This window comes from Zymoseptoria tritici, chromosome 6, assembly GCF_000219625.1.
Source record: "Zymoseptoria tritici IPO323 chromosome 6, whole genome shotgun sequence".
Taxonomy (NCBI): Eukaryota; Fungi; Ascomycota; class Dothideomycetes; order Mycosphaerellales; family Mycosphaerellaceae; genus Zymoseptoria; species Zymoseptoria tritici.
This window is the reverse complement of record NC_018213.1, coordinates 1,394,288-1,422,260: the sequence shown is the minus strand read 5'-3', so window position 1 is coordinate 1,422,260 and position 27,973 is coordinate 1,394,288. Positions and strand designations below refer to the sequence as shown.

General features: G+C 55.1%; 9 protein-coding genes across 9 annotated transcripts; 6 read left to right on the top strand and 3 right to left on the bottom strand.

Annotated features, from left to right (window-relative positions):
• Positions 1-904: 904 nt before the first annotated feature.
• On the top strand, positions 905-2,164 carry MYCGRDRAFT_93921 (uncharacterized protein; the record flags this gene model as incomplete). Its single annotated transcript, XM_003851783.1, has 2 exons — positions 905-1,465; positions 1,523-2,164. The coding sequence occupies 2 exons, from the start codon at positions 905-907 to the stop codon at positions 2,162-2,164; spliced, it is 1,203 nt and encodes a 400-aa protein (XP_003851831.1).
• Positions 2,165-2,676: 512 nt separating this feature from the next.
• MYCGRDRAFT_43561 (DNA repair protein, SNF2 family) lies at positions 2,677-5,106 on the top strand (the record flags this gene model as incomplete). Its single annotated transcript, XM_003851784.1, has 1 exon — positions 2,677-5,106. One exon carries the CDS (start codon positions 2,677-2,679, stop codon positions 5,104-5,106), a length of 2,430 nt encoding a protein of 809 aa, XP_003851832.1.
• Positions 5,107-5,664: 558 nt separating this feature from the next.
• On the bottom strand, positions 5,665-6,801 carry MYCGRDRAFT_14673 (uncharacterized protein; the record flags this gene model as incomplete). The annotated part of the gene is made up of 2 exons (XM_003851466.1): positions 5,665-5,796; positions 5,854-6,801. Coding segments are annotated over 2 exons (1,080 nt in total), but the record flags the coding sequence as incomplete, so codon positions are not given.
• Positions 6,802-8,146: 1,345 nt separating this feature from the next.
• MYCGRDRAFT_109874 (uncharacterized protein) lies at positions 8,147-9,425 on the top strand (the record flags this gene model as incomplete). Its single annotated transcript, XM_003851785.1, has 1 exon — positions 8,147-9,425. One exon carries the CDS (start codon positions 8,190-8,192, stop codon positions 9,423-9,425), a length of 1,236 nt encoding a protein of 411 aa, XP_003851833.1.
• Positions 9,426-10,630: 1,205 nt separating this feature from the next.
• MYCGRDRAFT_109873 (uncharacterized protein) lies at positions 10,631-12,595 on the top strand (the record flags this gene model as incomplete). Its single annotated transcript, XM_003851786.1, has 2 exons — positions 10,631-10,658; positions 11,268-12,595. The coding sequence occupies 2 exons, from the start codon at positions 10,631-10,633 to the stop codon at positions 12,593-12,595; spliced, it is 1,356 nt and encodes a 451-aa protein (XP_003851834.1).
• A 2,541-nt stretch (positions 12,596-15,136) lies between these two features.
• On the bottom strand, positions 15,137-17,566 carry MYCGRDRAFT_11098 (uncharacterized protein; the record flags this gene model as incomplete). The annotated part of the gene is made up of 2 exons (XM_003851465.1): positions 15,137-15,337; positions 15,377-17,566. Coding segments are annotated over 2 exons (2,391 nt in total), but the record flags the coding sequence as incomplete, so codon positions are not given.
• Positions 17,567-17,924: 358 nt separating this feature from the next.
• Positions 17,925-18,381, top strand: MYCGRDRAFT_43138 (uncharacterized protein; the record flags this gene model as incomplete). Its single annotated transcript, XM_003851787.1, has 2 exons — positions 17,925-18,006; positions 18,059-18,381. Coding segments are annotated over 2 exons (405 nt in total), but the record flags the coding sequence as incomplete, so codon positions are not given.
• Positions 18,382-24,299: 5,918 nt separating this feature from the next.
• Positions 24,300-25,732, bottom strand: MYCGRDRAFT_60015 (gamma-glutamyl phosphate reductase; the record flags this gene model as incomplete). The annotated part of the gene is made up of 2 exons (XM_003851464.1): positions 24,300-25,372; positions 25,432-25,732. Coding segments are annotated over 2 exons (1,374 nt in total), but the record flags the coding sequence as incomplete, so codon positions are not given.
• Positions 25,733-26,232: 500 nt separating this feature from the next.
• MYCGRDRAFT_109870 (uncharacterized protein) lies at positions 26,233-27,856 on the top strand (the record flags this gene model as incomplete). Its single annotated transcript, XM_003851788.1, has 2 exons — positions 26,233-27,234; positions 27,298-27,856. The coding sequence occupies 2 exons, from the start codon at positions 26,233-26,235 to the stop codon at positions 27,694-27,696; spliced, it is 1,401 nt and encodes a 466-aa protein (XP_003851836.1).
• Between the last annotated feature and the right edge of the window lie 117 nt (positions 27,857-27,973).

Sequence of the window (27,973 nt, the reverse complement as noted above, 5' to 3'; positions counted from 1 at the left end):
CGCTTCATTGGAGTCTACGGTGGTTATGACACGAATGGCCCCCTTACGGAAGGCAACGAGACTGGTGAGATCTGCCTGGTTGATCTTCGTCGTGCGGCTTTCTCACGACGGATAGTCCGGCGACATGATCGACGTCGTCTCAAAGCCGCGAGCGGTGTGTCTTCCGCGGTCGCGCAGCGCTGAAAGCCACTGCAACATATCCTTTACCAGCCTGTAAGTACGTACCCATACCCATATTCTCCCTCGAGACCCGGAAAGCCAGAGTCGGACCGCCGGACGTCCAGAATGTGAGGCTTGGTGCACTTGGCTACGCAATCAGCAGGTCGTCTGATCCTTCACAGCAAGCCTTGGGCCCAGATCTTCGCCGACTCGCCTTCTTGATCTCGCCAAACCATTGAAAGGCCGCGCTCGCTCCGTGTCGCCCGCGCCGACACGTTACCGTGATGGACAAGCGGTACCCATCTGACTCCAATCATGACGCCCCGTTCCAGATCTGAAATCCCTCTTCCCCTGGTGCAGCGATCTTTTCAAGTACATTTCATCATGCATACTTGAGGCGGAGGTACCTGACATGGCTACGTTAAGGTACCCTGCTCTTCGACGTCGATAATATGGGTGGGGTGTTGCTCTCCCTCACCGCACTTCGGTCAGTCCTCCGACGCGGCGTCCGTGGGTGCGCCTGCCAAAGCCAAACGCAATATCGCCCTTCACCCTTGCCATTAATCTGGATTCGGCCACGTGAAGTTGCCAAAAAAGTTAAGCAATTGCCCTCCCAACCTAGCTTTGCACCTGCAATTCACTTTTTTATTCTGCATGGCCCTTGACTCCGAATCCCACTTCTCTTACCACGACCTTCACTTCATCAACACCACACCACCACTTGCGTTGGTGGCCACACGCAGTCATGCCGCCATCCAAGAAAGACAATCGCGCCAAACGCTCTGCCAGCTCAGAGCTGGGCAAAGGCGATTGGGCCACCGACTACAACTCAAAAGGACGAGCCATTCGAAAATGCCGCACAGCACGAAAGACGGATGAATCACCCTTTGAGGACTCTGCCATCGCGATCAGCGATTCAGAGCTTGACGATATGGACGATGAAGACGATGGCAATGACAGCGACATTGTCACGGTGGCTCCCATTCGGAAGAAGAAGCGCACTCGGTCACCTTCACCAGAACTTCGTCTCGACTCGGAGGACGACACGGGGATGATGTCCGATTCCTCAATGTCTGACACTATGACGGCTCCGACTGCACCTACCAAAACCGGCCATACTACATTTCACCTCACGATCAACATTCCGACTGATCAGCAAGGTCCCATCACGTTGCATCTGGATCCGAAGCAGTATCTGTCTTGCGGCATGCCGTCTGGTAACACGTCGGATCGTCTTGTGCAAAGCAACATGGCAAGATTGAATGCTCGCTCCAAGTCGAAGAAGTCCAAATATCGCGGCTTCCTGGTAAGTGAAGGAGCAAACGGATAAACTCGAAATCTCTCGGCTAACACATTACTTCAGGACCTCCCTGCGGAATTGCGCAACGAATGCTACCGCTACATCTTCGTCTCCACGAAAGTGATCAACTTCTCTACTGCCGACAACTTCTCGCGCAGTTCTGCCATCCTCCGCACATGCCATCAGGTTCACGAAGAAGGTCGCTCAATCCTCTACTCGGAGAACCACTTTCATATCGAACGCCGCGCTCGACGCTATGGTAGTTTCTGGGAGAAGGAGTGGCGCGAGCTAGGCTTCCTTCCCGCCCGCAAATTTCTCAAGTCCATTGGCCAGACCAACTCTGCCCTGCTTCGGAACGTGACCTTCATGCTCGAAGACGCCACGCCTTCCCTCAGTCCTGCTACGCACACTCCCGAAGAACGCCGCTTTGTGCACGACGACGATTTGATGTCTGTCCTGCGTCATCTAGCGGACCACTGCAATCTTCAGACTCTGAAGCTGCACTTTCACGGCCGGCGGAAGGTGGAGAACACCGATGATCGATTCTTGGAGTATCTGAAATTGGTCCGGGCCGATGAAGTCGAGTTTGTCAAGTGGCCACCGGAGCCGGCGTGGCGCCCGATAGAATCGAAACAGGACCAGCGGGTCAAGTTGAGCTTGCTCGAATGCTGCACGAGGAAGAGGAAGAAGTTTGCAACGAAGTGACTGAGGTGCGTTTGTACGCAGTGGGAGTGATGGATTTCCTGAGACCAGGAGTTGTTATGCTTTCAGCGGGTGTCGGTTTCATGAGCGATGGTACGAGCCTGAGCTCGTTTCGGGAAGCATGTGTACATGAACGGACTGTTACATTGAGAGGAAGGCATATGATGGCGTATTACAGCGGATAGGCCTACTGACGAAGACATGTGTACGAACGTAGTACTTACGAATGCCAGGCACTGAATGGTCCACAAAATCAAAATCCCACAAGCACAAATAAGTCTTGATATATGCTCCCATCATTCAACGGTCTGTCATACTGTACCACATTCACTCCCCATGGTGTTCGAGTATTTACTTCCATAAGGTATCTCACTGTTGACACATGACGTAATCGGTCGCCTAGAACGCGTGCTTCGGTCGCGACTTCGATGAACTTTGTCCGAAGTGGCGAGCTCCATCAACAGAAATCTGTCGCCGAATCACCACAGGTCCCATCCGGTACACACGCGACAATCATGACGGTCGCTGACAAGGAGAATGTCCCTCCGCCCGTCGCCAAAGTCCGCGGTCGTCTCTATGGCGGCACACCACAATCCGTGGACCGTCTTATCAAACCATTCAAATGCCCCGGCACCAGCACACCCACACGAGCGTCCGAGAAGCCTGCTCGCAAGCGGCGCAAAGTCGACTACGCCGGTGGCGATGGTAGCGTTGAGGAAGGCGACAAACCGTACACGAATGAAGACCGGCTGGCATTAGCGACTCGGGACGTCAATCGTTTCCCGGTGTTCAAACCGAAGGACAAGGACTCGGCATTTCGGTCGAGGTTTGCGGTGCCATTGAAGAACAAGGATACGACCTCGTATAACTCATCGAGACCGCCGCCGTTGTTGGGACTGCGAGCAGGCACGGTGTTTGTCGCGAAGCCGCTGCATGATCCGACTGGGGAGTTCGCGATTGTCTTGTTCGATCCGACGGTGGATGGGAAGGCGGAGCTGAAAGAGATAGAAGATGGGAAGGATGGCTTGGAGGGCTCGCAGAAGAAGAAGTTGGACGAGCCATTGATGCACAAGAGTCTGGCGGATATCCTGGGCATCAAGAAAGTTGTGGATACGGAGAGGCCAAAGGTGCCGGTGGTGATCGACCCGAGACTGGCAAAGGTGCTGCGGCCGCATCAAGTCGAGGGTGTCAAGTTCATGTATCGGTGTACGACGGGCTTGATCGATGCCAATGCGGAGGGATGCATCATGGCTGACGAGATGGGTCTGGGCAAGACGTTACAGTGCATCACGCTGATGTGGACTTTGCTAAAGCAATCACCGGATGCTGGCAAGAGCACGATACAGAAGTGTGTCATTGCTTGTCCATCCAGTCTGGTGCGTAATTGGGCGAACGAGCTGATCAAATGGCTGGGCCCGGATGCGATCAATCCTTTCGCAGTGGATGGGAAGGCTTCCAAGGAGGAGTTGACACAGCAAATGCGGAGCTGGGCTTCGGCGACTGGACGTGCGGTGACTCGTCCGGTGTTGATTGTGTCCTACGAGACTCTGCGACTGTATGTCGATGAGCTGCGAACACCCATCGGTCTCATGCTTTGCGACGAAGGACATCGTTTGAAGAACGGTGAGAGCCAAACATTCGAGGCACTCAACCGGTTGAATGTCAGCAAGCGGGTCATCTTGTCTGGAACGCCCATCCAGAACGATCTCTCAGAGTACTTCGCTCTACTTACTTTCGCCAACCCAGGATATCTCGGAACACGACTGGAATTCCGCAAGAAGTTTGAGATTCCTATCCTTCGCGGTCGTGACGCCTCTGGCACAGAAGCCGATCAGCAAAAGGGCAACGAACGCCTCAAAGAACTCCTCGAACTGGTCAACAAGTTCATCATCCGCCGCACCAACGACATCCTCTCGAAATACCTCCCGGTCAAGTACGAGCACGTTGTCTTCTGTAACCTCGCACCCTTCCAACTCGACCTCTACAACTACTTCATCAAATCCCCCGAAATTCAATCCCTCCTCCGCGGCAAGGGCTCACAACCCCTCAAAGCCATTGGCCTTCTCAAGAAACTCTGCAATCATCCCGATCTCCTGAATCTCCCTGACGACCTTCCCGGGTGTGAATCTCACTTTCCCGAAGACTTCGTTCCCAAGGACGCCCGCGGCCGTGATCGCGATGTCAAACCCTGGTACTCGGGCAAGATGCAAGTTCTCGACCGCATGCTCGCGCGCATCCGCCATGACACCAACGACAAAATCGTGCTGATCTCAAATTACACGCAAACCCTCGACGTGTTCGAGAAGCTCTGCCGCAATCGCTCCTATGGCTGCCTTCGCCTCGACGGCACCATGGCCGTCAACAAACGTCAGAAACTCGTCGACAAATTCAACAACCCAGACGGCGAAGAATTCGTCTTTCTTCTCTCCTCCAAAGCCGGTGGCTGCGGTCTGAACCTCATCGGAGCCAATCGCCTCGTGCTCTTCGATCCGGATTGGAACCCTGCCGCCGACCAGCAAGCCCTCGCCCGTGTTTGGCGTGACGGCCAAAAGAAGGACTGTTTTGTCTATCGCTTCATCGCCACGGGCACGATTGAAGAGAAGATCTTCCAACGCCAATCACACAAGCAGTCCCTGTCTTCTTGCGTTGTCGACAGCGCGGAAGACGTGGAGCGGCATTTCAGTCTGGACAGTTTGAGGGAACTGTTCCAGTACCGTCCCAACACAACGAGTGACACGCACGACACGTTCAAGTGTAAGAGGTGTAAGGGCGGCAGGCAGTACGTCAAAGCTCCGGCGATGCTCTATGGCGACACCAGCAGTTGGAATCATTTTGTGAATGAGGAGGGTGTGGAGGGACCGCTGGCGCGGATTCAGGATTTGTTATTGAGGCAGGAGGGTGGAGGGAGGGATGTGAGTGCTGTTTTCCAGTATATCAGTCATTGAGTGGTGGGTGAGGTGAGATGCGATGAGTTGTGGAGATCAAGTCCGAACAGATGAAGACGGAAACGGCACCGAAAGACGTTGACTGAAAACTTTCGTTCTGGTGCAGAGAGCAAAGATAGAGGGAGAGCTTCACTAAATGATGGTAACGAACAAGACTACTACGGATTGCATAGCGGAGCCAGACAGTGATTGAACAGACCACTGCCTTGTCAATTCTCGCATGCTCGTCTGTCGTTCCATCCATCTGAATATGTACGATCTATGATCTCTTTTCCCAATCCATTGGACTCGAATCCATCACGCCCAAACGCCCATGTCTAATGCCCCCTGTCCGATCCCAGCACTTGGTCATCGGCAATGATCGCTCGCACGCGAAACCAAAGAGAACAGATCCACCCGTCCGAGCTTCGCCATGCCCCAGCACCGCTACCTTCCCGGCTGCTTCAACAACACATCCCACCTCACTTGCTCGCATTCACCCAGTTCCTCTCCATTCTCCACCCATCCACTCGTCCACCTCTCCTCGCCCTGGTCCCTCTCCCCTTCATCATCCACCCTCCCCAACCTCACGTCTTTGCCCAGATAACACCGTCCTGGCATCCACATCCACTGCTTGCACTCCCCTTTTCCCTTGCTCCTGCACCATCCTTCACACGCCTGCTCCGACTCGACAGAAGCTTTCTCCTCATCCTGCAATTCATTCCACGGCGCCCCATCTCCTTCCTCTGTAACCTGCGGCGGTCTCACAATTTTCCGATCCTTGCTCAGGTTCCTCCACCCCTTCCTCGTCTCTCCGATGTGTGGTGCCACGAAGTGCTCAAAGATGTCTTTATACAACATCGGTCGTTCCCAGCCGTACTTTTCCACCCACTGCGTTTGAAATGTCCACTGCGCATCGACTTGTACAGGCGAAACATGGTGCCACGTTACCGCGGGAACGCACCAGTGCAGTCCCGTGAAGTCTACCGTGGAAGGTGTTTCGCCTTGAATGATCGGGAAGGCGCCCATGAGGGCTGTTCCGGCTTCCAGTAACGCGCGAGCGAGGACTTCGTCGCCGCAGCACGATTGTGCCGTTATGCCTTCCCATCTGCCGTCGTAGGTTTCTGCGCCTTCAAGCTCGCGGAGGGTTTCCAGGGCGGCGACTGCGGGACGGGAGATGAGGACGCCGGACCCGCCGTGCGCGAAGAAGGATTTTCCGATGACGTTTTGGGACCCCAGGTAGAGGTTTTCGGAGGCTTTCAAATGAGGCAGCCAGAGGAGGAGATTCAGCCAGGAGATAGCGGTGTCGGCTTCGATAATGAGAAACCAGTCGATGTGTGATGGAGAGTTGATGTAGGCGTCGTGCAGCATGGGGAGGAATTTCCATTTATCGAGGTTCCAGCCGCCAGTGCCGGAGAGCTTGGACATGTCTTGATTTGAAGAGTGGTGTTGTTGTAAAGCGCGATACAGTTCGAAGTCCGGGTGCGTGGAGCGGGTTGTGGTGCTGACTGTGTCGATGGCGGAGTGTATCTCATGGGAGGCGAAGGTTTGGTTGAGGTCCGAGTACAACAAGAAATTGGGAGTGCAGCCGAGTGTGGTCAAGAGATGTATTGGGAGTTTCTGGTAGAGTTCTGTTGCGCCGGTTTTGAGGAGGACCATTACTTTGTCGGCGCCGGGGAGGTCCATGCAGGTGGAATTGGCCTCGGGAGACTGTGAGGAGGGCAAGGTCGCAGCATGTGACGGAAGTGAGCTGTCAAATGTCGAGACAGTGGATTGCGGAAGGAGTGAGCTCTTGACGTAAGGCGGGCGTGAATGGTCGAAGAGTAGTCCGGAGGATGGAGGTAGTTCTGCATTTTTGATGAAGTCTGATCCTGGCGAGGGAGGTGTTCCTGCTTGACTGATCGCATCTGCTCCTAGTGATGTGGGTATGCGTGATTGGTCAGTCACTGGAAGATACAGATCCCGGCAGAGGTAGACTGTGGTGATGAAGATCAGGACCACCGCCAGTCGAGGGAAGGTCACGCCGCGGGCTGCGCACAGCGATGCCGTAGTGGACATCATGTTGAAGAGAAGGGAAGGAGAAGGCGAAGGAGAGGCAGCATGGAGAAGGAAGAGACAGATGAAGTCGAGAAGAGAAGGTGAAGTGTGGAAGGATGAATCAGCGTGACTGCAGCAGGCAGTGCGTGGTTGCGTTTGGTGCAACCAGAATGTTTCGGCCTGACGAGAACGAGCAGATGATGCCTCAGTCAGCCTCGCCTCGTTGAGACGGACATTTGACGGCTGCATGCAGATGATTTGCACGTGTCTCCATTTTTAACGCGTGGCTGCAGAGGAGGATTTCCGCCATGGATGTAACGCTGAGTACGTGACGGCGGCATCAACCAAGAATCCCCAACCAGAAATGACCTTGTCCGTCCGTCTCCGTCGTTAGCCTCAGAGCCAGAGTGCGGTAAGTATGCGACCATGATTTGGACGAATCCTGCATCGTTCCTGTGCCCACATGTGTCCCGGACGAGACGTTCGGAGTGTTGTTGTCCTGAAGTGGAGTGCCACTACTGTCGGATACGCGCGTCTCGGAGCGACCTTCTGTGTCAAAACTGGAATCCAAGTGAAAGACTCAGCACGATGACCCGAGGCAGGCTCCAAGCGAACGAGGATGGCTCACGGAACTTGTTCCTTTCCAGGTCACGACTGCTCCTTTCCAGGGCACGACTGTTCCTCTCCAGGTCACGACGGAGGAGCTTTGAACATTCTACATCGTGCTCACAATTACTGTGAAGCAGCGGTCGGTTAGACTGTACGGCTTCCTGCTCGGAAAGATGCGATATACTTCGATGACACAAGAAGAGATGATGTGAGAGAGCGATCGAATAGTGGATCGAATGCCGATGAAGACTGATGTGAATGAAGAGTACTGTTGGCATCCAGGGTGTCAGGGTGATAGCTACGATTCAATGCGAAACTCTTTTGGAAGTTCTCGCCAAAAAGTGCCAAGCCACAACATCCCGTCGGTCGTCGTCATGTCCAGCAAAAGACTCCGTTCACACCATCCCAACATGTCAATATCCACATAGACCTCGCCTCCTGCGGGATGGCTTTGCACCATGCTCTCTTTCTCACTATCACGGTCGCGGGATGCGCTTCTCTCCTTGGCCCTAGGAATCAGCTTCTTCCTCTGCATCCTCTGGATCCTTAACTACTTCTCCATCGACCTGCCATCTACCTATCTGGCCTCTTCCATCCAAGGTCCCAGTCTGACCTCCTTGACTTTGCAAAAAGTTCTCCAAGATGCGCATCCAATCTTTGGAACCTCCTCGTCAAAGCCATCCGAGCTGTCCACCGCGACATGGATGAAAGCCTATCCCGACTCCACCCGCTTGGTCCACATGAACCTTCCCGGCACTCACGACTCTGCAACATGGAACTACACTCAGGTACTGCAGGATGAGCTGAAATACTCTTCTAAGCTCGGCGGCTTCTCTCCTTCCAACTCGGAGAATTACCGCTGTCAAACGAAATCCATCGCCGACAGTCTCGGAGCGGGAATGCGTGTCTTTGACCTGCGCTACGCATGGGACATCACGCGGACATCTTTGGTATTCTGGCACGGAGATGCTTTGCAGTCCGAGACTGCCACGGTAGCAGATGTGCTGTTTGGATTTTATCATTGGCTGGATCTGGATCTGCATCCGAGCGAAGCAGTGATTCTTTCCTTTCAGCATGAACACAAAAATCCGGATGCTGGGACACAGATGGCGTTGTTTGAGATTTTGACCTCTCCTGCGGCGAAGAAGTATCTCGTGCAGGCGAGAGGGACATTAGGCAATCTAGGCGAAGCGAGAGGAAAGATCACCTTGTTCCGCCGTTTCGACCTGGACCTCCTCCCGGACGAATACGAGGAATCAATTCCAGGTCTGCATTTCTCGCCCAAAAAGTGGACCGTCAACTCTCCCAATATCAAACTTCCTTACAATCCGCTCGATCCCACCGAGTTTGCCTACATCCAAGACTACTACCACCCCACCACGCCCCTACAGTCCGGTCTCTCCGTGCCCATCGCTTCGAAGTACAAAGCTCTGACCGCGAACCTCCTACGGGCCACCACCACCCACCCGGATGAGCTCTTCTGGTCCTTCGCCAGTAGTACCAAGACGGACGATGAACCGCCTATCACTCCTAGGATGATGGCATCGGGCGACGGGAAGACCGGTGGTGTAAATGCGGGTTTGAAGGGGTGGTTGAAGACTGTGAAAGGGAAGAGGGTGGGGATTGTGTTGGTGGACTTTTGGGAGGCGGAAGAGGGTTTGGTCGAGGAGTTCTTGGGGTTGACGAAGCCGTGACGAAAGCCGGGAAGGGTGTGAGATAGAGTTCGCTGGGTAAGCGTCTTCAATTTTACCATGCCCCGGTCGAAGATCAGGAGACATTCCCTTATCGAGTCTGACTTATTATTGCACCTGCGATCCGCCGATGAGTTCTTCCCAGATTGCTCGTCTGAATTTGTCCGACACCGCCAGCCCTTACCTCGAACCGACTTATTACACCAGTCCGGCCATCCTCGGGAGTCGATCAAATCAACGTCATACTTCGAACCCAGCCGACTCACGAAGATGAACATCTCCATCAAGCTGATCGCCCTCGCGGCCACCTTCTTCCTGCACCACGCCTCGGCCGCGGCTTTCGCAGTAAAAAATGACCGCAGACCCGCGTGCATTGGAAGTAAGTGTGCCCACCTCCGAAGACTACCTCCATCATGCGAGAGTACGATAGGACCTAACGTTGTGATTGTATGGTAGACTTCTGTGAGCCGAGCAAGGGCTGTTGTAAAGGAGCGCGCTGTCCTACTTCCACGCAGATGTGCGAGGGGGATGAACTCTAAGAGAAGAGATCATTGATTGGGCGAAGACTGGTGGTGGAGGAAGAGAGAGGCTCGGTTGGATGGATGTGTCGATGATGATAGCTATATGGTCGAACGGAGGGCAAGCGTGGGAGTGACGGCAGCCCAGACGAGGGTGGACGGGACCACGCTTGGAAATCAACATCAGACGAAGTGACGGTGTTGGGACATCTGAACACCTGAGAACACCCACACGCACAGCAAGAAGACCGACTGGATGATCAAGACTCGCGCCGCTCTACCTCGCCGAACCAGGAACAACTCCGCCAACATTCCCATCATACCCGACATCATGCGCATCCTCCATTCCATCGGTACTATCCGTGTCATCCGTATCGCTTGTACCATCCGTATCACTTGTACCATCCGTATCACTTGTACCATCCGTATCACTTGTACCACCCGTATCATCCTTAACATTCGTATCATCCGCATCATCGTCGTCTCCGTCCTCATCTTCGTCCTCCTCACTATCGATACGGTCGAAGTACCCAGCCCTTGTCCATATATCCTCTAGTTCTGGAGCCCAAGACCACAGCCACTCCTCCGGATCCTGCGTAAGACGCGTGCGCATCATTCGTCGTCCTCCTATCCTAAGTAGCGCTGCGTGTGGCGTCAAAGACCACTGTAATGCGAGCGTGGCTTGCTGTCATGGAGCGCATTGCGGAGCCGCAGGACTGTGCGAGGATCTCAACAACGATGTTGAGACACGAATACCAGTGGTGCTAGGGCGAAAGACGAAGGATGGACGGGTCGGTGCTGCTTATTAGGGAGGGAGACAGTGAGAGGAGACCTAGCCTGGGAAACAATGAGGTGGGAAATGCCTGACTATGGTCAACATGGTCAATATGCGAGGCCATTGGGACATCTCGATATCTGATCTATCCTCGCGCGGCATGCAGACCGACTGGATGTTCGGAGATTCTTAGATTTTCTGCCGAGCTTCACTTTCTTTGAATCCTCATCGTTGGAATCAGGCTCCTCCACTCAGGCTGCGACAAGATCGTCAGCGCTTCGATACTGCGAGGGCATGCAGTGCCTTTCGGGTAGGTCGTTCGTGTATGCTGCTACGTACGCCAATTGTGATGCGTTACACTCCTGGCATGCCAAGCGGCTGGCGGCTAGTTTTAACGAAGCTGACCGCCTGTGCTCAACTCCGTCGAGTCATCAACCAAGACATGTCCTGTTTTTTGGACCCTACGCATCGCTGATCACAGTGGCTACCTAGTTGCTTCGCGATGCGGTATTACGAGCGCCTGGTGGCCAAACTCGCTATGCCGTTCAGCAGCACAGCGACGATGGCGGTCGAAAGCACGCCGCGATGGGGCAGGGGCATACAAGTCCTCGAACTCGAGGGCGGAGTCGACGTCGCCGAGCTGTATTCTCCCGATTACCGCTGGGGATTCTTCCAAGCGAATAAAGCTGACAGAAGAGCCGACCATCTCTGTCCAATCTTCACAAGACATTCCCGACAAGTTTTCCGACAAGGCGCACAAGAAGGCATACTATCGATACTACCTTCGCAATGCTTACGTGAAGCCTTCTAAGGTTGAGAGTCCTGGAGATTGGCTTCTGGATCTGAAGGTTCCGGCCATCGAAAAGCTACTACCCGCCCATTTGTGCGAACGACCACTTGATTTCTTCTCCGATAGATCAATCGACCTGCGTACCGCGCAGAAATGTTTGGAGTTACATGTTGCCAAGGGCCTCGTCGCTTCTCAGGACAAAGGTCTACAGCTGAAGCGCTTCAGAGCCTGTCGCGGTGGAGTGATCGCTCTGAACTGGCTCCTCATACACTACGACGATGCGGATCTGAGTGACAACACTGGCTTCCTGAAACCTCTGATTCACTGTTTGGTTGCCGAAAAGCCAACAGACCTAATATGGCATTGGCTCAAGGTCGAACACATTCCGACGGCTCTGTCAACGCAGCCATGGAAGGAAAGAGTAGCATGGCGTAGTGCAGTGCTTCGGTTTCTGGTGGAGTCACAAGTATACTGGGACCAGGACGACAAGGGTATCAACCTGGCCCTCGAAACCCTGAGTCACGCATGGTCAATCAGATTTGCCGACGAATCTCGCCGTGGGGACATGGTCTTGCCAAAGACGCTCACCAGCGTTTGGGTGATGAAACAACTACTGCTCAAAGGCGCGAGCGCGACTGCAGACCCCAATTTATACGACGATTTCATCTTCACGCTTCGGTTCTGGATAAAAGATCCCGTCAACCGCGAACACGCCGTAAGCAAAATGATGCTCAGGCATCCTTCCAAAGCTAGTGCACAGCCGACATTGGACTTCCTCCGCCACTACTGCGCCAAAGACCCCCGACCTTCGTTCTTGTGCGATCCATTCAACAGCTGGGCTGGATATGGATACCTTGTAAACTGCGCGCAGTGGCTGAACGAAGCAGGTGACACGGCGGCCGCTTGTTGGGTGCTGGATGTTGCCCGAGCGGAAATGCCGGAATATTTCTCCATGCGAGCCCGTTTCAACGATACGGATGCCCGACCGCTGCTGGGAGCCGCAGTTCGTCCTCTACAAGATTTACCGCCTGTTGGAAGCGAGCGCTGGGATCGACGCAAGGCGTACATAGATTCAGGAGGCCTGAAATGATCGCCCTAATGCTGGTCCACCATCATGATGGGCAACATCTGTCGTCGATGGCCGAGACTCGCAGTGAATATGATCGGTCTGCGTTCGTACGCCTGCCCATTGAGATCTTTAGCTGATGAAATGCGAAAATCTTTCGCCGATCGTGAAAACTGATTGTCGGCCGTGAAGAGCCAGGCTGGAAACTCGTCAGATTCCGTCTGGACAGCATTGGCAGGTCTTCAAAACGGGATGAGCGAAATTACTCTGGGCGCAGGGCTCCGTCTGGAGGACTATCGAAGGCTATGCAATGGACCTTACAAACCCGGCCCGCGCTCGACCGTAGATATCTGACCGCAAGTTTGGACCGGAATTACATGGGTTCGATACAAATAGACGCACGTTTTACCTATTAGACGCTGACGACAGCTCGTCGCTCCCGGAAACAGCTCAGCTATCATCCTCGTCATCATCCGTATCAGTCGTGCCATCGTCGTCTCCATCTTCATCCGTCTTATTCGTATCATCGTCGTTTCCGTGCTCTTCTCCGCCCTCGTCCCGTTCCTCTGAGCTATCAGTACTGCGGGTGTCGAAGTACCCAGCCCTTGTCCATATATCCTCCAGTCCTGGTGCCCAAGACCACAGCCACTCCTCCGGATCCTGTGTAAGACGCGTGCGCATCATTCGTCGTCCTCCTATTCTAGTGTATTTTATGCTCCACTCCAATATCATGAGGAGATATTCCAGGCTCCATCCCTTGCGACAGATCCTCACGATCTCTTTGACCTGCTCGTCACCGGCCCCTGCCGTCCTCCTCCTCACGGCTTCTTGTATCCTCGGTTTGACAAAGTACTTCCACACTCTCTTCGGTTTCACGTTCTCCGCCGCCCAGATCACCGCCCCTTTCTTGCCGTCGTGCGCTTCGACCAGGGCCCTCACAACCTGCCACGAAAATGCTGGCGGCCAACCTCTTTGCGAAAACACTCTCAGCGCAAGACCCCACTCCCTCACAAACTCTCTGTTCTCGTCCACCATCTTCAAATTCATGGCGCTCTCGTCGTCGAGCACATCCGCCGTGAACATCTGCATCGGACCAGAGACCCACTCATTCAACCAACTCTCGATATCTTCTCCGATCAAAGCTGCCATGAAGCGCTCTCTCCTGCCTTCCGTCCGCTCCATATTGTTGTAAAAGTGCACCAGGTACGAGTAATCGTATCCCTTCCTCAACAGCTGACCGATCACACCCCTCATGAAAACCGGAACATTCTGCATCACCATTTCATACCACATCTCGTCGAACACCGACAACTTGTCTTCGGGAAATCTCTGCGCCCGTTCCAACACGGCGGCCTGATTGAGTCCATCACGAACCATATGCGAGACCCAGCGCCAGGCGTGGACCGGTTTCCAGTGTCTCGACGCAAGTGTTTCAAAGACTGCGTAGTGGTTGGCAAACATGGAGCAGTTTCGCAGATAGGCTTGGAAGTCGACTTTCCAGTTCATTGGTCCTCTCTGAAGGGCGGCCAGGACTCGCTGCTCTTGCTCCAGCCGGATGTCTGCTTCTTCTCTTTCCACTGTTACCCACGCATCCTGCAGTCCCTCCACCGCGTCAAACACCCACTCTCTCGCCGAAGCTCCTGTAGCGCCGAGAGCACACTCTTTCAGCCTCTCTACTGTAATCCACAGCCCATTCTTGTACATCTCCTCAACGATTTCCTCCAAGAACCAACCCGCAAAGCCCTCATAGTACAGCACAATCATCATTCTATGAACGTCCTCCCTTAGCACGGCCCCGACCATCACGACCGGCTTCCAAACCAACTCAACATCCTCTTCGAAGATGATCTCATCCACCAGTTCCGCCCTCCCACCCAGTTGCTGCAACTTGATCCACTCCGGGCTCTGGCTCACTGGTCCCACATCTCCTCTGTTGCGACTCTGGTCGTAACAGAAAGAGAGCCATCGATACGTGAGTTGTGGGGTCCAAGCAGGGCTTTGACGGGCGAAATGGGCGAAGCTATGGCTGTAGATGCGAGCTAGACGGACTCGAGGACGTGCGATGACAAGGGCGCGGATGTTCGAGAGTTGGACTGAGACGTTGGGAGCGGGGCGTGCGAAGGTGAAGAGGTGAGGGAAACGGGAGCCGAAGGCGTAAATTTGATCGATGGGCCAGACCATCTTGTGTGGATTTTGGAGATCCGAGAGGGAAGGCCTTGATCGTCGGAATGCTTCTGTTGATTTCGTGGGCCGAGAGGACTGCAGAGTGCTGTGCCTAGCGACACGGACGTCCAGGGCGTACTTCATGTTCGACATAGACAAAGGGACATGTTGCCGGATTCGGCGCAGAGAGCTTGTTCAGGTTGTATAAAACGACCCAAAGCGAACAAAGAGGGTATGCGGAGATTGACTGCAGGTGGTCGTACTTTGAGATCGAGGTCTTCGGTTTGTGATGCTCGTGAACTTCGAGCCTGGTTCCTGGGAGGTCGAAAGAGCTTCTCTTCTTCAGTCACTGTCCAATTCATCATCCTCCACTTGCTTGACTTTCTTCCTTGGCGCCTCACTCAGCGTCCTCAGCGCGACCTCACAGCCCAAAACGACCACTTTCCTCTCTTTCTCATTCGCAGCGACCTCCGCCTTACTCACAACCTTACTCACAAACCACTTCAAACCCAACACCATCTCCGGCACAGCATGCGCCTGTTCGAAGATCTCCCTGACCTCCTCTTCGAAGAACTCTTCCTTCTCCTCTTTCTTGCCCTTTCCCTTTCCTACCTTGCCCGCCGCATTCTTTCTAGCCAATACCAACACAGTCGTCAACAGCACCTCCACGAAGATCCTCGTCTTTGGTTGTAAGTCCGCCAGACTCCCACTCAGCGGCTTGAGAATCGTGACCCGCAGCAGCCCCTCTGCCACTAGCGTCGCAAACATTTTCGCGAGGTTATACACCTTCCTGACTCCCAACTCCTCCTGCCCCTCTTCGCCATCGTCGTCTTCTTCCGCACCAGCATCCACCTCGCCCATACGTCTGAAGACATCTACCAAAGCGAACTGGTACGCCTTTCGAAAGCGATGCTCTCCGCAGAATTGCGTCGCTACAAGAGTGTAGAAGTGATTATACACCGGCTCCGCGCCGACGCAGTGGATCAGTACGCGGGGGATTTCTAGTAGTTGTTTGGATTTGAGAGCGAGCTTTTGAATGCGGAGGTGGGCGTGCTTGAAATCGACAGCGCCGGCGATGGCAATAAAGATGGCGCGGCGAACGTCTGTGTTCATGCCTTGCGTGCGGGCCAAGGCGGAGAGATCAGGAGTGTCAGAGTCGGAGCCCGGGTCGTCTGGTATGGAAGGGATCGAGGTTGATGGCGCTGATGAGGAGCTGGCAGTATTGTTGGCCATCTTGGCGGGATCTCGCCAGCTGGCGCCTACGAGCCACCATTTACCTTTCTTCTCGCTGTCGCGGATGTCGGCGAGCGCAATGCGAAGCGGTTCCGTGGTCTTGACAGCTTTCAGTGTGCCGAGGATCTTCTTCATGCGTTGCATGTGCTCGGCGCTGAGAGCGGAGGCCGCGACACCAGTCTTCATGCGGTTGTTCTTGAGATTATGGATCGTCTCGATCATGAACTTCGTCCGGACGGAGAGGTTCGCTTCGCCAATCTTCGAGGTGGAGCGCTGGAGGAGGAGAACGATGTCTTTCAATGCAGACGGGTCGTCTTGACGGAGTTGAGCGCCGGATATACGGATCACACGGAGAAGGAGCTCGGTGTTTGCTTCGGAGAAGTTGTCGAGGAGCATTCGAATGTAGTCGAAGATGATTTCGCAGCCGGTCGCTTGCAGGGTGTAGAGATTGGAGAGGAATGCCAGCAGGTTGAGGGTCTGCTTCCCATCCGAATCTTCAGCATGATGCTTGTCGAAGGCTTGAACGATGTTTTCAAGCAATTGGGCACCAAAGTCGGTCCCAACAGTTCGGTACAGCGCTGCCGCAAACCCAGCGTGGAGGATGAGAAAGGTGTCGTTCAGTACGGATGGATCACAGACGAGTCCTCCCAGCAGTTCCACCAAGACCGATGTGACATGCTGCCTCGCATTGTTGACATACACCTCCTGCACAGATTGAAGAATGGACACCAGATTCGCCTCGGAGAGACGGTTGAGCTGTCCTTGGAGCTGTCTTCTCAGTTGCTTGAGTAGTTCTTCATCGGATGAGGCCGCCTTTCGCATCGATGGCGGAACGTACTTCGCTACCGGTACTGCGTCGCTTGTCACGGGCGCAACATATGGGTTCTCTCGAACTTTCTTCGGTGCCGGCCGTTCGTCCGGCTCTGCGTCCTCCTCGTCGAAGTCGCTGAAGTCTTCGTCCTCAGAAAAGGGATTCTCGATGTCGTCCATACCATCCTCATCTTCATCCTCCTCCTCGCCCTCTCCTCCGCCGCTGTCATCATCCTCCGTATCTTCCTGCTGCACCTCTACCACAGTACCGCTTGCCTTTGCCTTTCGCCTCTTATCACGCAGCCAGTCGTCGTCATCAGGCCTTTTCCGCTTGCCAGGCTGTAATCGCTCTTCCTCACCATCCGACCCGTTGACAAGCCAGTCCAACTCATCGTCGCCTACCTTCTTTGACTTCTTGCCCTTGATTCCCAGCTTCTTTTCCAGGGCGGCGATTTCCGCATCGTCTTCTTCCAGCCTCGCTTTGACAGCTTTGGATACCACTGGAGCAACTGGATAGTCGCTTTCTTCTCCACTGTCAACCTCACTCTCTATCCCGACATCACTCCCACCTTCCTCCTCGGACTCCTGCGGACTGGGCGACTTCCGCTTCAGTATTGATCTCGTTGGCTTTGCATCCTTCGTGGGGATTGCAGATTTTATCCTTGGAGCCTGTTCCTCCTCTGCATGTTCATCTTCGCTAGAGGGCTCCTTCACTGCCTTTCGCTGCTGAAAGACTGGCTTTCTCCGTGGAGGAGGCGGTTTCTTCTTCTCCTGGCGCTCGGCTTTACGCCTGTCTTTGCGCGAAGTGCTCCGTTGGCTGCCTTTGCCAACGCGTCCTCCCTGCACCTGGTCTAGGAGTGTCTTTGGCAACTTCGGCCCGACATACTCCATGCGACTGATCATTGTGCCGCGGTGAGACCTGCAGGTGTAGCAAACAAGAGAGTGGAGCAGCTTCTCTTGAAAGTTCTCTTGAAGTTTTGGTGGAGATCCTCTGTCGATCATCTCACTGGGCCGGGACCCCACATCACTTCAAATCCGACCTCATCTTCAACTCTCACACTCTCACTCACGATCATGGCGGGCCATTTGAGCAGCGATGAGGTATGAGATGCAATGATGAATCAATCTGACTCCTCTAACATCGCTCCAGTTCTTCACTCGCCTCACCACACTCCTTGAAAAGACACAGCAAGCCGGGCATGGCTCGATTTATCTTACCCAGAAACGATGTGAGCGCGTGCCTCACCAGATCCTACATTGCACTTTCTTACCAAATAGCAGTGACATTCGATACCGCATCGGCACCTTCTCCTCCGACCGGCAAAGTCGCCGACGACCCTCTGTGGGACACACATCCGCCGAACCCTCTCCCGATCATCGTACGGGCCACAGATGGAAATTCGCAATCAAAAGACAGGAAGAAGAAGGACAAGGTGAAGCTGAGCACGATCGTCCAGCCAGATGACTTGGAGACATTCTTTGCGAGGTACGCAGAGGTCTGCAAGACCGGGATGCAGAGTCTGAAGAAGAGAGACCGGAGTAAGAGGAAGAAGGACAAGAGCAAGAAGAAAAAGACGACTACTGGCCCAGAGACGACAAAGTGAGCATGCAAGAGGACTTGTTCGTGGGCTATGGACGGGATACTACCCTTGGCTGAGCGCTTGTACACAAGAGGGAGGCCCAGCGGCAGCCAGAGATCGGCATGCTGCATCGACGAGATTATGGCCAACACGCACAGCGCAATAGCACGACGCTGTGGAGCCTCGCCATTTAATATGGCGGGACTTGGTCGCCGATGGAGCAGCTGCTGGCCTTCATTCGGCCGTCCGAAACGGGAGCAAACAATGTAGGTAGCCCAGCATTGGCAGTTTTCACTGAGCTAGCCAAAAATCTGACGCATGTCTCAGTCCTGCAGGTCTGAGATGGATGCAGAACATCTCACCCTCTGTTCTGCCATACACGACACGCATAATAGCTGAGACAGTGCGGGTTCGGACGCAGTGAAGACAGCACCTTTTCGCTGCTGCGCTACTACCAAGGTCTTCCAGACGACAAGAGAAACAGAAAGCATAGCCATCTTACTTGACGCAAAGCTCAGGATCGACGATCATACACAGTTCACTGCAAAGTACTCTCTGTCTGGCCTGGTCAACGCCCACGTAAGAAACAATACCACGATTTGGCCTCATTCGATCTCCCGGTGGACATCCAATCACCCTCTCACGTCATTCCAAAGTGCAAGTGAAGTGCCCGTCCAATTCACGTCGCCAAACACCGCGTCGTGCGTCATCGTCCCAGAACTTCTCGAGTGAAGCGCACTGCTCGGGTTTTTCCACCCCTCTTGTTTTTCTCCCGCTCTTCACCACCTCCGCCCCACCCACCTCGAACATTCTCGGTTTGCCTCAAACGAAGGCCATCTCTTCTCGTCTACTTGCGCACGGCTGTTGCAGCACTGTTACAACGCATAGAGAAGCACACATTTCTCCGCGCATTTACCAGCAGACGACAGACACGGTCACCACTCCCGCCGCTTTCGACCGAGCTTCACCACACCGATTGAATACATCAAGTCCCGACTCGACCGCAGTTCGACCGTCTTCTGGCGCTCAGCAAGGCTTTGCGCGCATAGTTCAGACGTCTGGAGCACAGTACGAGCAAGAGGCGCAGAAATACTGGTCACCCTTCACCACGTCCGGATCTCGCACCAAACCTCCAGAAGTTCTTCACCCTCCCGACGACGCACCACCACCACCAGGCAGCTCGTTGCGCCGACACACGCACAGCCTTCGAAGTCGAATTGGAGACTGCTGCCGAAAACTCCGACATAGCCATATTTGCGAGCAATTTTCGGTATTTGCACGTGAACGCCAAGCCTTTTCGAAATCTCCCACGAAGATGGCCACTCCCACACAACAACCGACTTGGGACCCATACCCGCACATTCCTGGCTATACTCGCCAGGATACGGCGGGGTGGCGTCCACAGAGCGAGAAAAACCCTCCCGCGGCCGCCGACAGCACCTGGACCCACGAGGACGGGCTCAACCTCGTGGCAAGCCTCACGGCATATCTGGGCTCTCCGAAGTGCGCAACGAGCGCTCCGCTGCCGGCGCAGAATACAGAAGTGCCAGACGCCGTTGTCGTGAGGAAGGAGAGCCGGCCGAATGCCCGGGTGATGGCGCCTCCCCCACGCCAGTCGCAGCAGATCGCGGCTGGCAGCGGAGGAGTTCGACCTCACCCACCACAGGTGAGGCAACCTCCGGCCTTGCTTCCGCCGGGAAGTTCAATGGCTCAGTCGATGAGCTCGTCTTCGGTCGCTCCGGCTGTGAAGCCGCAACAGAGTCACAAGTTCGAATTTGGCGGCCAGCAGGCCATCGGGGTGTTGCGTACCATCCGCAATGACATCGTCTCGACCACTCTGTGGGTTACTGTGCGTCGAGATGAGTCTGGAGTGTTGGAGATGTCTCTGAGTGGCATCCATCGGATCAAAGGCTCACCAGCTACGATCGACCAGCGCGCAGAGATGTGGAAGCGAGTCCGAGGCCACGAGGTTCATGGCCAGATGAGGACGGATACCATCTATCAATACATCAGCAAATTGAACCATATCGCCACTCCAGACGGTACCGCAGCAGGCATCGAGGTGTATGGACGCATGGCGGATGCAGTCTTGGAGTGCATCTTGCTCAATCCCACGAAGTTTACGATCAATGGTGAGCTGCAACCTGATGGCAGGATCGTCGCTCACCTGAAAAACTTCAACGTCCAACGCGCTCTCCCGCAACCAGGAGGGCCACCAGGAGGATTCGGGCAAGCTGTGGCAAACGTCTTCTCCAGTCGACTTCTGCAGCGCCAGGTCAACCACCAGGGCTTCCTCGTGTACAGGTTGAACGATGACGAGAATCAGTACAGCCGTCGTCAAGCGCCCCTCCCTGCGCCGTCTCAGCCTCAGGTTGCAGGCAAGTCAGCGGTTCGAACTCCGCCAGTAAGCGCAGCGGCTCCGCCAATGGTCGCTCAGTCAGCGAGTTCAGTCATGAGCATGCCGGCGAGTGATTCTCGCATCCTACCACCGCCGATCGACAAGAAGATCCGGAACTGGCGAGAACAGATCGACTACCGCAATCTGCTTGAACCTACCTTGTATCTTCGAATGTTTCACGAGGTCAATGGCATTGTCATGAACATCGAGGGTTTCAGCCGCCACCAGCCATTCGACCAGAGCCTCATCGATGCCGTCAAAAATGTGCTCTCACTTCAAAACATTCACAAATTCAACGAAGCACCCCCAATCTTGTCCCATTCAGGTCGATTGACGAATTGGAGGAATAAGATGGAGAACTTCGCGGCGGGTCAAATTCCTGTGCAAGCTTTCGGCCGCGAGGCTTCTGGCATTCTCAACGCACTTGGCGATCAAAACCCAACAACATTGATATCTGAAAAGGATATCACAGGTCTTATTAAACTGAAATTGGGAGGAATCCGTGTGCCACCGGACTTTGTGAATGTCTCGGAGCGATGCGTTCGTGAGAGATACAACAACTGGCAGAATCGCGTTGGAGAAGTGATTCCCAATACGGAAGACGAGCTCCACCTGATCGGCCTTCTACACACGAGTGCGAATGCCAGCCGCGCGGCCTACTCAGCTGGCCATGGCAATGCCAGCTTGCGTCCGCAGGGCGCTGCAACACACGCAGATCCGCAAGCTCAGAGGGCCCTTGGTTTAAAGCGCAAGACGATCGAGCACAGTGATCAAGACACTGTCTGCAAGGTTCAGAAGCAGTCTCAGTTCCAGAATGCCGGTCAGGTTCACAACACGCAGCATGGCTCGAGCGCACAAGTCAGCAATGTTTCCCACTTCACTGCTCAGCCGTATCATACTGCTGTTCCAGCTCCAACCTTACCGCCAACGCAAGAAGTCCAGGGCGTGAAGCGCAAGCTCAACGAGTTCAGCGATCAAAACGATCCTCACAAGGCACAGAAGCAGTTGATGTACCAGACACCCGCTCAGGCTCAGCGCCAGACCAGCGTGCAAGCCACGAAGAGCACAGCTCAAGTACACAATGCTCCGCTCCCATTGACTACTGCGTCGCCGCACTTTGCCGGACCTCAAACTGGCAGCACTACCCCCGTCAATGTCGGTCAGCAAACCTCGCCCCGAAACACGGAGATGCCGCGGGATGAAGAGACCGCCGTCATTCCTGGTGACAATGCAGACAAGGCGAGCAAGCCATCTGAAGCTGCCAACGACGATGATCTCTTTGGCGACATTGGCGACGACCTCTTTGGTGACGGCGAGGATCTCTTCGGCGAGAAGATCAAGACTCCTCAAGCAGCCAAGCAGCCCTCCCCGCCAGCCCAGACCATGCCTCCACCCGGCCTCGCTCTCCCTCCTCCACGCAAATACCCCGGCCTCACCCTCCCTCCCACAATCCCAGAAGCCCGCGCCGCAGGCATTCCTCCACCTCTCGAAGCACCGCGCCACCCGATGCCTACCCGTTTCAACGCCGCTCCCGCCTCTGCTACCCCCATCCCCTCCCAACCCGCTCAGTCAGCCGAAGAAGAGCAGACGGCCAAAAACAAAGTCGCCCAAGAAGCCTACCTCGCCTCCTGCCTCGCCAAGGGAATCCCACCCGAAATGCGCCACCTCACGCGCATCGCCAACACCAAGCACCCCAACGCTCCCAAGAAAGCCGAGGACTCTCCACACCCTTCAGTGGCGGAGATGATTCGGTGGTGCGCCAATGGTCAGCTGGCTGATAAGGAGAATAAAGGGCCGACGTGTCATCAAATGCGGAATTTCCTCAAGGATGGGCCGAAGGAGTGGAGGAACGGCATTTTTGGAGTGGGATTTGGAAAGGTGAAGTTGGAGGAGAGGTTGATGGAGTTGTATGAGGAGGGGATTTTGGCGAGGTATGTGAGTTTGAGGGATGGGAGTATTGTGCTGGATCCGAATGCTGCTCCTGCGGTGCGAAATGGTGCTTCTGCTGGGACTGCGCAGATGGGACAATCTGGATATCATCCTCAAGCACCCGCCATGATGCCCACCAACGGGTACACGACTGCTCCTCAGCCAGCGCAGCAATCGCTACTCTACGGCGCATCCTACGCCCCGAACTATGGCGCCACTGCTGCTACTCCTCAACAATCACCGCCACAACCTCTCCCCTATGGCGCATCCTACGCCTCCAGCTACGGCGTTCCTTCCGCTCCTCGGCCACAATCGCAACCTCTCCCCTATGGCGCGTCTTACGCCCCCAACTACGGCGCTCCTCCCGCTCCTCAACCACATCAACAGCCATTACCATACGGTGCATCCTACGCCTCAGACTACGGCGCCACTCCGCCGCAGACTAGAACACAGATGAACACGTCCCCCGCCCCAGCTCTTCTCTCCACCACGCTCTCAAACAGCAGCAACACCAACATCGATCCCCGCCTCCTCGCCTCTACTCCCCAACCCCCCACCACCACCCCAGCACCCACAAAGGAACCCCGTAAATCCCGCGCCAAGTCCGCCCTCAACGACTCCAGTGCGTCTCCCCAACCCGGGGCCGGCGTGAAGAAGACGAAGAAACAACGCAAAGCCGACTCCAAATACACCCAGGAGGAACTCGCGGCGATGCAGGAATTTCTCATCGTCAACAATGGCGCGCTGGGCAAGCAGCGGGGGATGAATGCGAAGATTGAAGAGGATGAGTTGGTGGGGATGGTCAAGGCTGCGGAGATGACGAAGGCTTCTCGGGAAGGAGGCACGATGGGGAGGAGGGATTCGGGCGTTGGAGGACTGCTGGGAGATGAGTTTTATGCCGAGTTTGGAACGGAGGAGGAGGAGGAGTGGAATGGAAGGGAATGGAAGGAGTTGGATTGGATGGATGGATGATTCGACCCGGAATCGAAGAAAAAAAAGAAAGGAGAAGAGCGAATCCACAAAAGCAAACTTCGAGCTTTGGCGCAGAGCGCCGCTTGGAGGACTGCGATGATGGGGAGCGAGCGAGGAAGAATTGGGAAAGGAACCAAACCCACAAAAGCAAACTCCGAGCTTTGGCGCGTGGCGCCGCTTGGGGTATTGCGATCATGGGATTGCGAGGAAGATGAAAGAAAGTGAAAGGCATGGACGGAAGGGATGGATGGTTCAGATCAGGATTGAGAAGGGGAAAAGCAAACTTCGAGCTTTTGGCGTATTGAGCCGCTTGGAGAGGTGCTGGAGGTGGTGGGATTTGGACGGGATGGATCTTGGTGGAAGGCGTCTCATTGGAAGGAGACCTCAAAAGTTTGCTTGTTCTTGTTTTGCGAGATCTGCTTTTTCCAGCGCGACTTTGAGCGTTTGAGTGAATGCGTCGCGTGCTTTTGGCGATTTGGGACTTTCTGGGCTGGTGATGTTGGAATACGAGAAGCCTACTTGAGTCTCTTGATATCACACAGAATGATGACAGCACATCATACGTTTAACTGTACCTTTCATATCCCGCGTGTGTGATCCACATCTATGTACACCTCCCCCTCCACCTCTACTTCTCCCCCTCCAACGGCAATTTCCGATGCGTATACGCCCGCCCCCCTGCTCCACCATACGCTCCCGCACAATGCCCCTTCCCGACAACCCGATACTCATGAATCGTCAACCCCTCCAACCCCACCGGTCCTCGCGCGTGCACTTTATTCGTACTAATCCCGACTTCCGTCCCGAATCCGAAGCGCATACCGTCGCAGAAGCGGGTGGAGGCATTCCAGAATTTGCAGGCCGCGTCGACGGAGGAGAGGAAGCGGTTGGCGGTTTGTTCGGAAGAGGTGAGGATTGCGTCGGTGTGGTGGGAGCCGTGGGTGTTGATGTGGGTGATTGCGGCGTCGACGGAGGTGTTGGGCTGGTCTGAAGACGAGGAGGAGGGGATTGTGCGGATGGCGAGGATGAGGTCGAGGAATTCGGTGGCGTAGTCCTGGTCTGTGGAGGGTTGGAGGAGGGAGGAGGCGGCAGGGTCGAGGGTGGATGTTAGAGCTGTCAGGGATTGCTGGTCGCAGCGGAGGGTGACGCCTTTGGCTTGTAGAGCTGTGGCGACACCGGGGAGGATGGTGGAGAGGACGTCTTCGTGGACGAGGAGGGTTTCCACGGCGTTGCAGGCGGCGGGGTAGTCGGTTTTCGAGTCGACGACGACGTCGATACACATTTGCGCGTTGGCGTCGGAGTGGATGTACAGACTGCAGAGACCGTCGGCGTGACCGAGCACGGGCATGTGAGCTTTCTTCTGGCAGTGGGAGACGAGGTCGTTGGAGCCGCGGGGGATGACGAGGTCGATGTACTGGCTGAGAGTGAGGAGGGGGTCGACGGCGTCGCGGGTGGTGACGAGTTGGATGGCGTCGTTGGGGACGTCGGTGGAGGAGAGGGCGGTGGAGATGGTGGAGGCGATGGCTTTGAAGGATTCGGTGGATTCCTTGCCGCCTTTGAGGATGGCGGCGTTGGCGGATTTGATGGCGAGAGAGGCGATGTTGGCGATGACTTCGGGGCGGGCTTCGAAGATGATGAGGAGGACGCCGATCGGGCAGGTTTGGCGTTGGAGGATGAGACCGGCGTCGAGTTCGGTGCGGAGGTCGACTCGGCCGACTTGGGGAGGGAGTTTAGCATCGACGTGGTATGGCATTGAGCAATGACGGGACACCCACCTGGATCTGGCAGTCCTCGAACATCTTTGATGCCCTGCAGCATATCGTCAAATTTCCCCTTCCGCGAGAGATCGAGCCGTTTGAAGATGCTAGGATTCAACGCTCCGTCGGCTGCGGCTTTCTTCGCATTCTCCAGATCGACGGCATTGGCAGCCAAAATGTCTTCTCTCGCGGCCGACAAGGCATCGTATATCGCATCCAAGGCCTTGTTCCGAGAGGACTCGGACAGTGTTGCGAGTGTTCGGGAGGATGTCTTAGCAGCACGAGCGGCTTCCTCGGGGGAAGCATTCGTCAGGGACATGTTTGGGCCTTTTGCTAGAATTCCACCAGGAGGATGTTCAATATATCGTGTTCAATGTATCAACATGTCGACTCCCGTCATCTAGTTGGAATTTCGAGGACTCCTCGGTCGACATTCCAGGCTCTCGGTCTCGGTCTCGATCTCGGCAGACTCTCCCCGCCGAATGCGGTCAGCTTGTACTGGAGACCCTTTCTTTCCAGCCTCCTCGACAACTTCGTCTTCTGCCAGCCATCTCTTCTGCAATCCTCACCCAACCAGCTGCCTCATGCCAACACGGTGACGACGACCGCAATGGCTGGGGAGTGATGACTAGGAAGTAAACCTTGAATAAGTATACCCGCATACTTTCACTCTCGTTACAACTTCCACCATTCTTCCATCGTCTCCTAGCTTCAGCTGCACCCAGATCAGATACCTTACTCACGACAGCAGCATACCATACCATACCATACCATTACTCGGACAGCATTCGAATGCTCACCTTGAACAGCCTCCTCACCATGGCTCCCTCAATACGGCTTGCCACCGTCACCATCCTCGCCGGTCTCCTCTTCACATCACCCTCCACCGCACAAACATACTCGATCTGCAACCCGACAATACAATCCGGCTGCCCACCGAATCCCGCCCTCGGCCGATCCGTCACCATCGACTTCAAAGACGGTCCATCCGATGAGTTCACCACCTCGGGCAACCCCTCCTACAACTCAGACGGCGCAGTCTTCACCGTTGCATCGCCCGGTCAAGCACCAACCCTCTCATCGAAATGGTACATAATGTTTGGAAAATACTCCATCACAGCCCGAGCGGCACCAGGAAGAGGCATCGTCAGCTCTTCGGTCCTACAATCCGACGATCTCGACGAAATAGACTGGGAATGGCTGGGAGGAGAACCCAACGACGTACAATCAAACTACTTCGGCCGCGGACAAACCACCACCCACGACCGTGCCGCCGTCCACGCCCTTTCCAACACACAAGAGCAGTTCCACACCTACACCACCGAATGGACAGAAAACCAAATCATCTGGTCCATCGACAACAACGTCGTCCGCGTGCTAAACAAAGGCGACGCCAAAGGCCAATACCCTCAAACCCCCATGCAACTCAAAATCGGTTCCTGGGCCGGAGGCGACTCGGCCAACACCCAAGGAACCATCGACTGGGCGGGTGGATCAACCGACTACTCCAGCGGGCCCTTCTCCATGTACGTCTCCACCGTCTCCATCGTGGACTACTCCACCGGAACATCCTACAGCTACGGCGACCAAAGTGGCAGCTGGGAAAGCATCGTCTCCTCCGGCGGCCAAATCAACGGCAACAGCAAAGGCAGCATGACCGTCAACGACGCCCCGAGAATCACCTCGACGGTCAACGGAAACCCCGTGTCGGGATGGAGGAGCGAGTCCGAGGGTACCGCATCGTATACCACCCTCCCGGGTCTGCCTTCGGGTTGGAGCATCAGCAGCTCGGGCAAGGTCGTCAAGTCGGATGCGACCGCAGTGAGTAAGCTCTTCCATGATGCGATAATGTCCACCGACCCCAAGCTAACATACCCCTCACAGACGCCAACACCCCCCACTACCTCCCCCTCGCCCTCGCCTGCGCCACCAGCGCCTTCCTCCTCGGAGGCGGCGGCAGTCTCTTCCGATTCCACCACATCCAGTAGCCTCACCGTCAGCCCTGCATGCATCTCAACAAGAACCTGGGACGACCGAGGATTCCGCATCACAGCCGCAGTCGACGCCTGCGTCACAGCAGCCGCTTGGATGCCGGTGCTCGCGATGAAAGACGAAACGGAGCTCGCTGCGCCTTCGACACTGACGGCGGACTCGAGCGTGCCGTTTGTGACGGAGCATATTCAGCGTGGTGGTGGGAGCAGGGTGTTGAGTAACTTGGGGGGATTATTCTGTACAGCTTTGACGATGGGTTTAGCGATGGGTGGGATGTACATACTTGCATAGCGTGCTTTTCTTTCTTGCATGGTCGGGAACGGTGTTTGTGGGTTTGGGCATCTGGTGAACAGCAACGAGATGAGCAACGAGATGATGAAAAGCATGGACAGGAGAGGAGAGGTAGAAAATACATACAGCTCACGCAAAGAGGAGAAAGAAGCTCGTCGCAAGACACAGATTAAAATCTTGCCCAAATTATAATGATCATATCCAAGGACGAGACGCGCACAGTACCTCTCCCTTGAGTTTTCAATATCCACTTGCACCTCATCATCACAATCCTCGA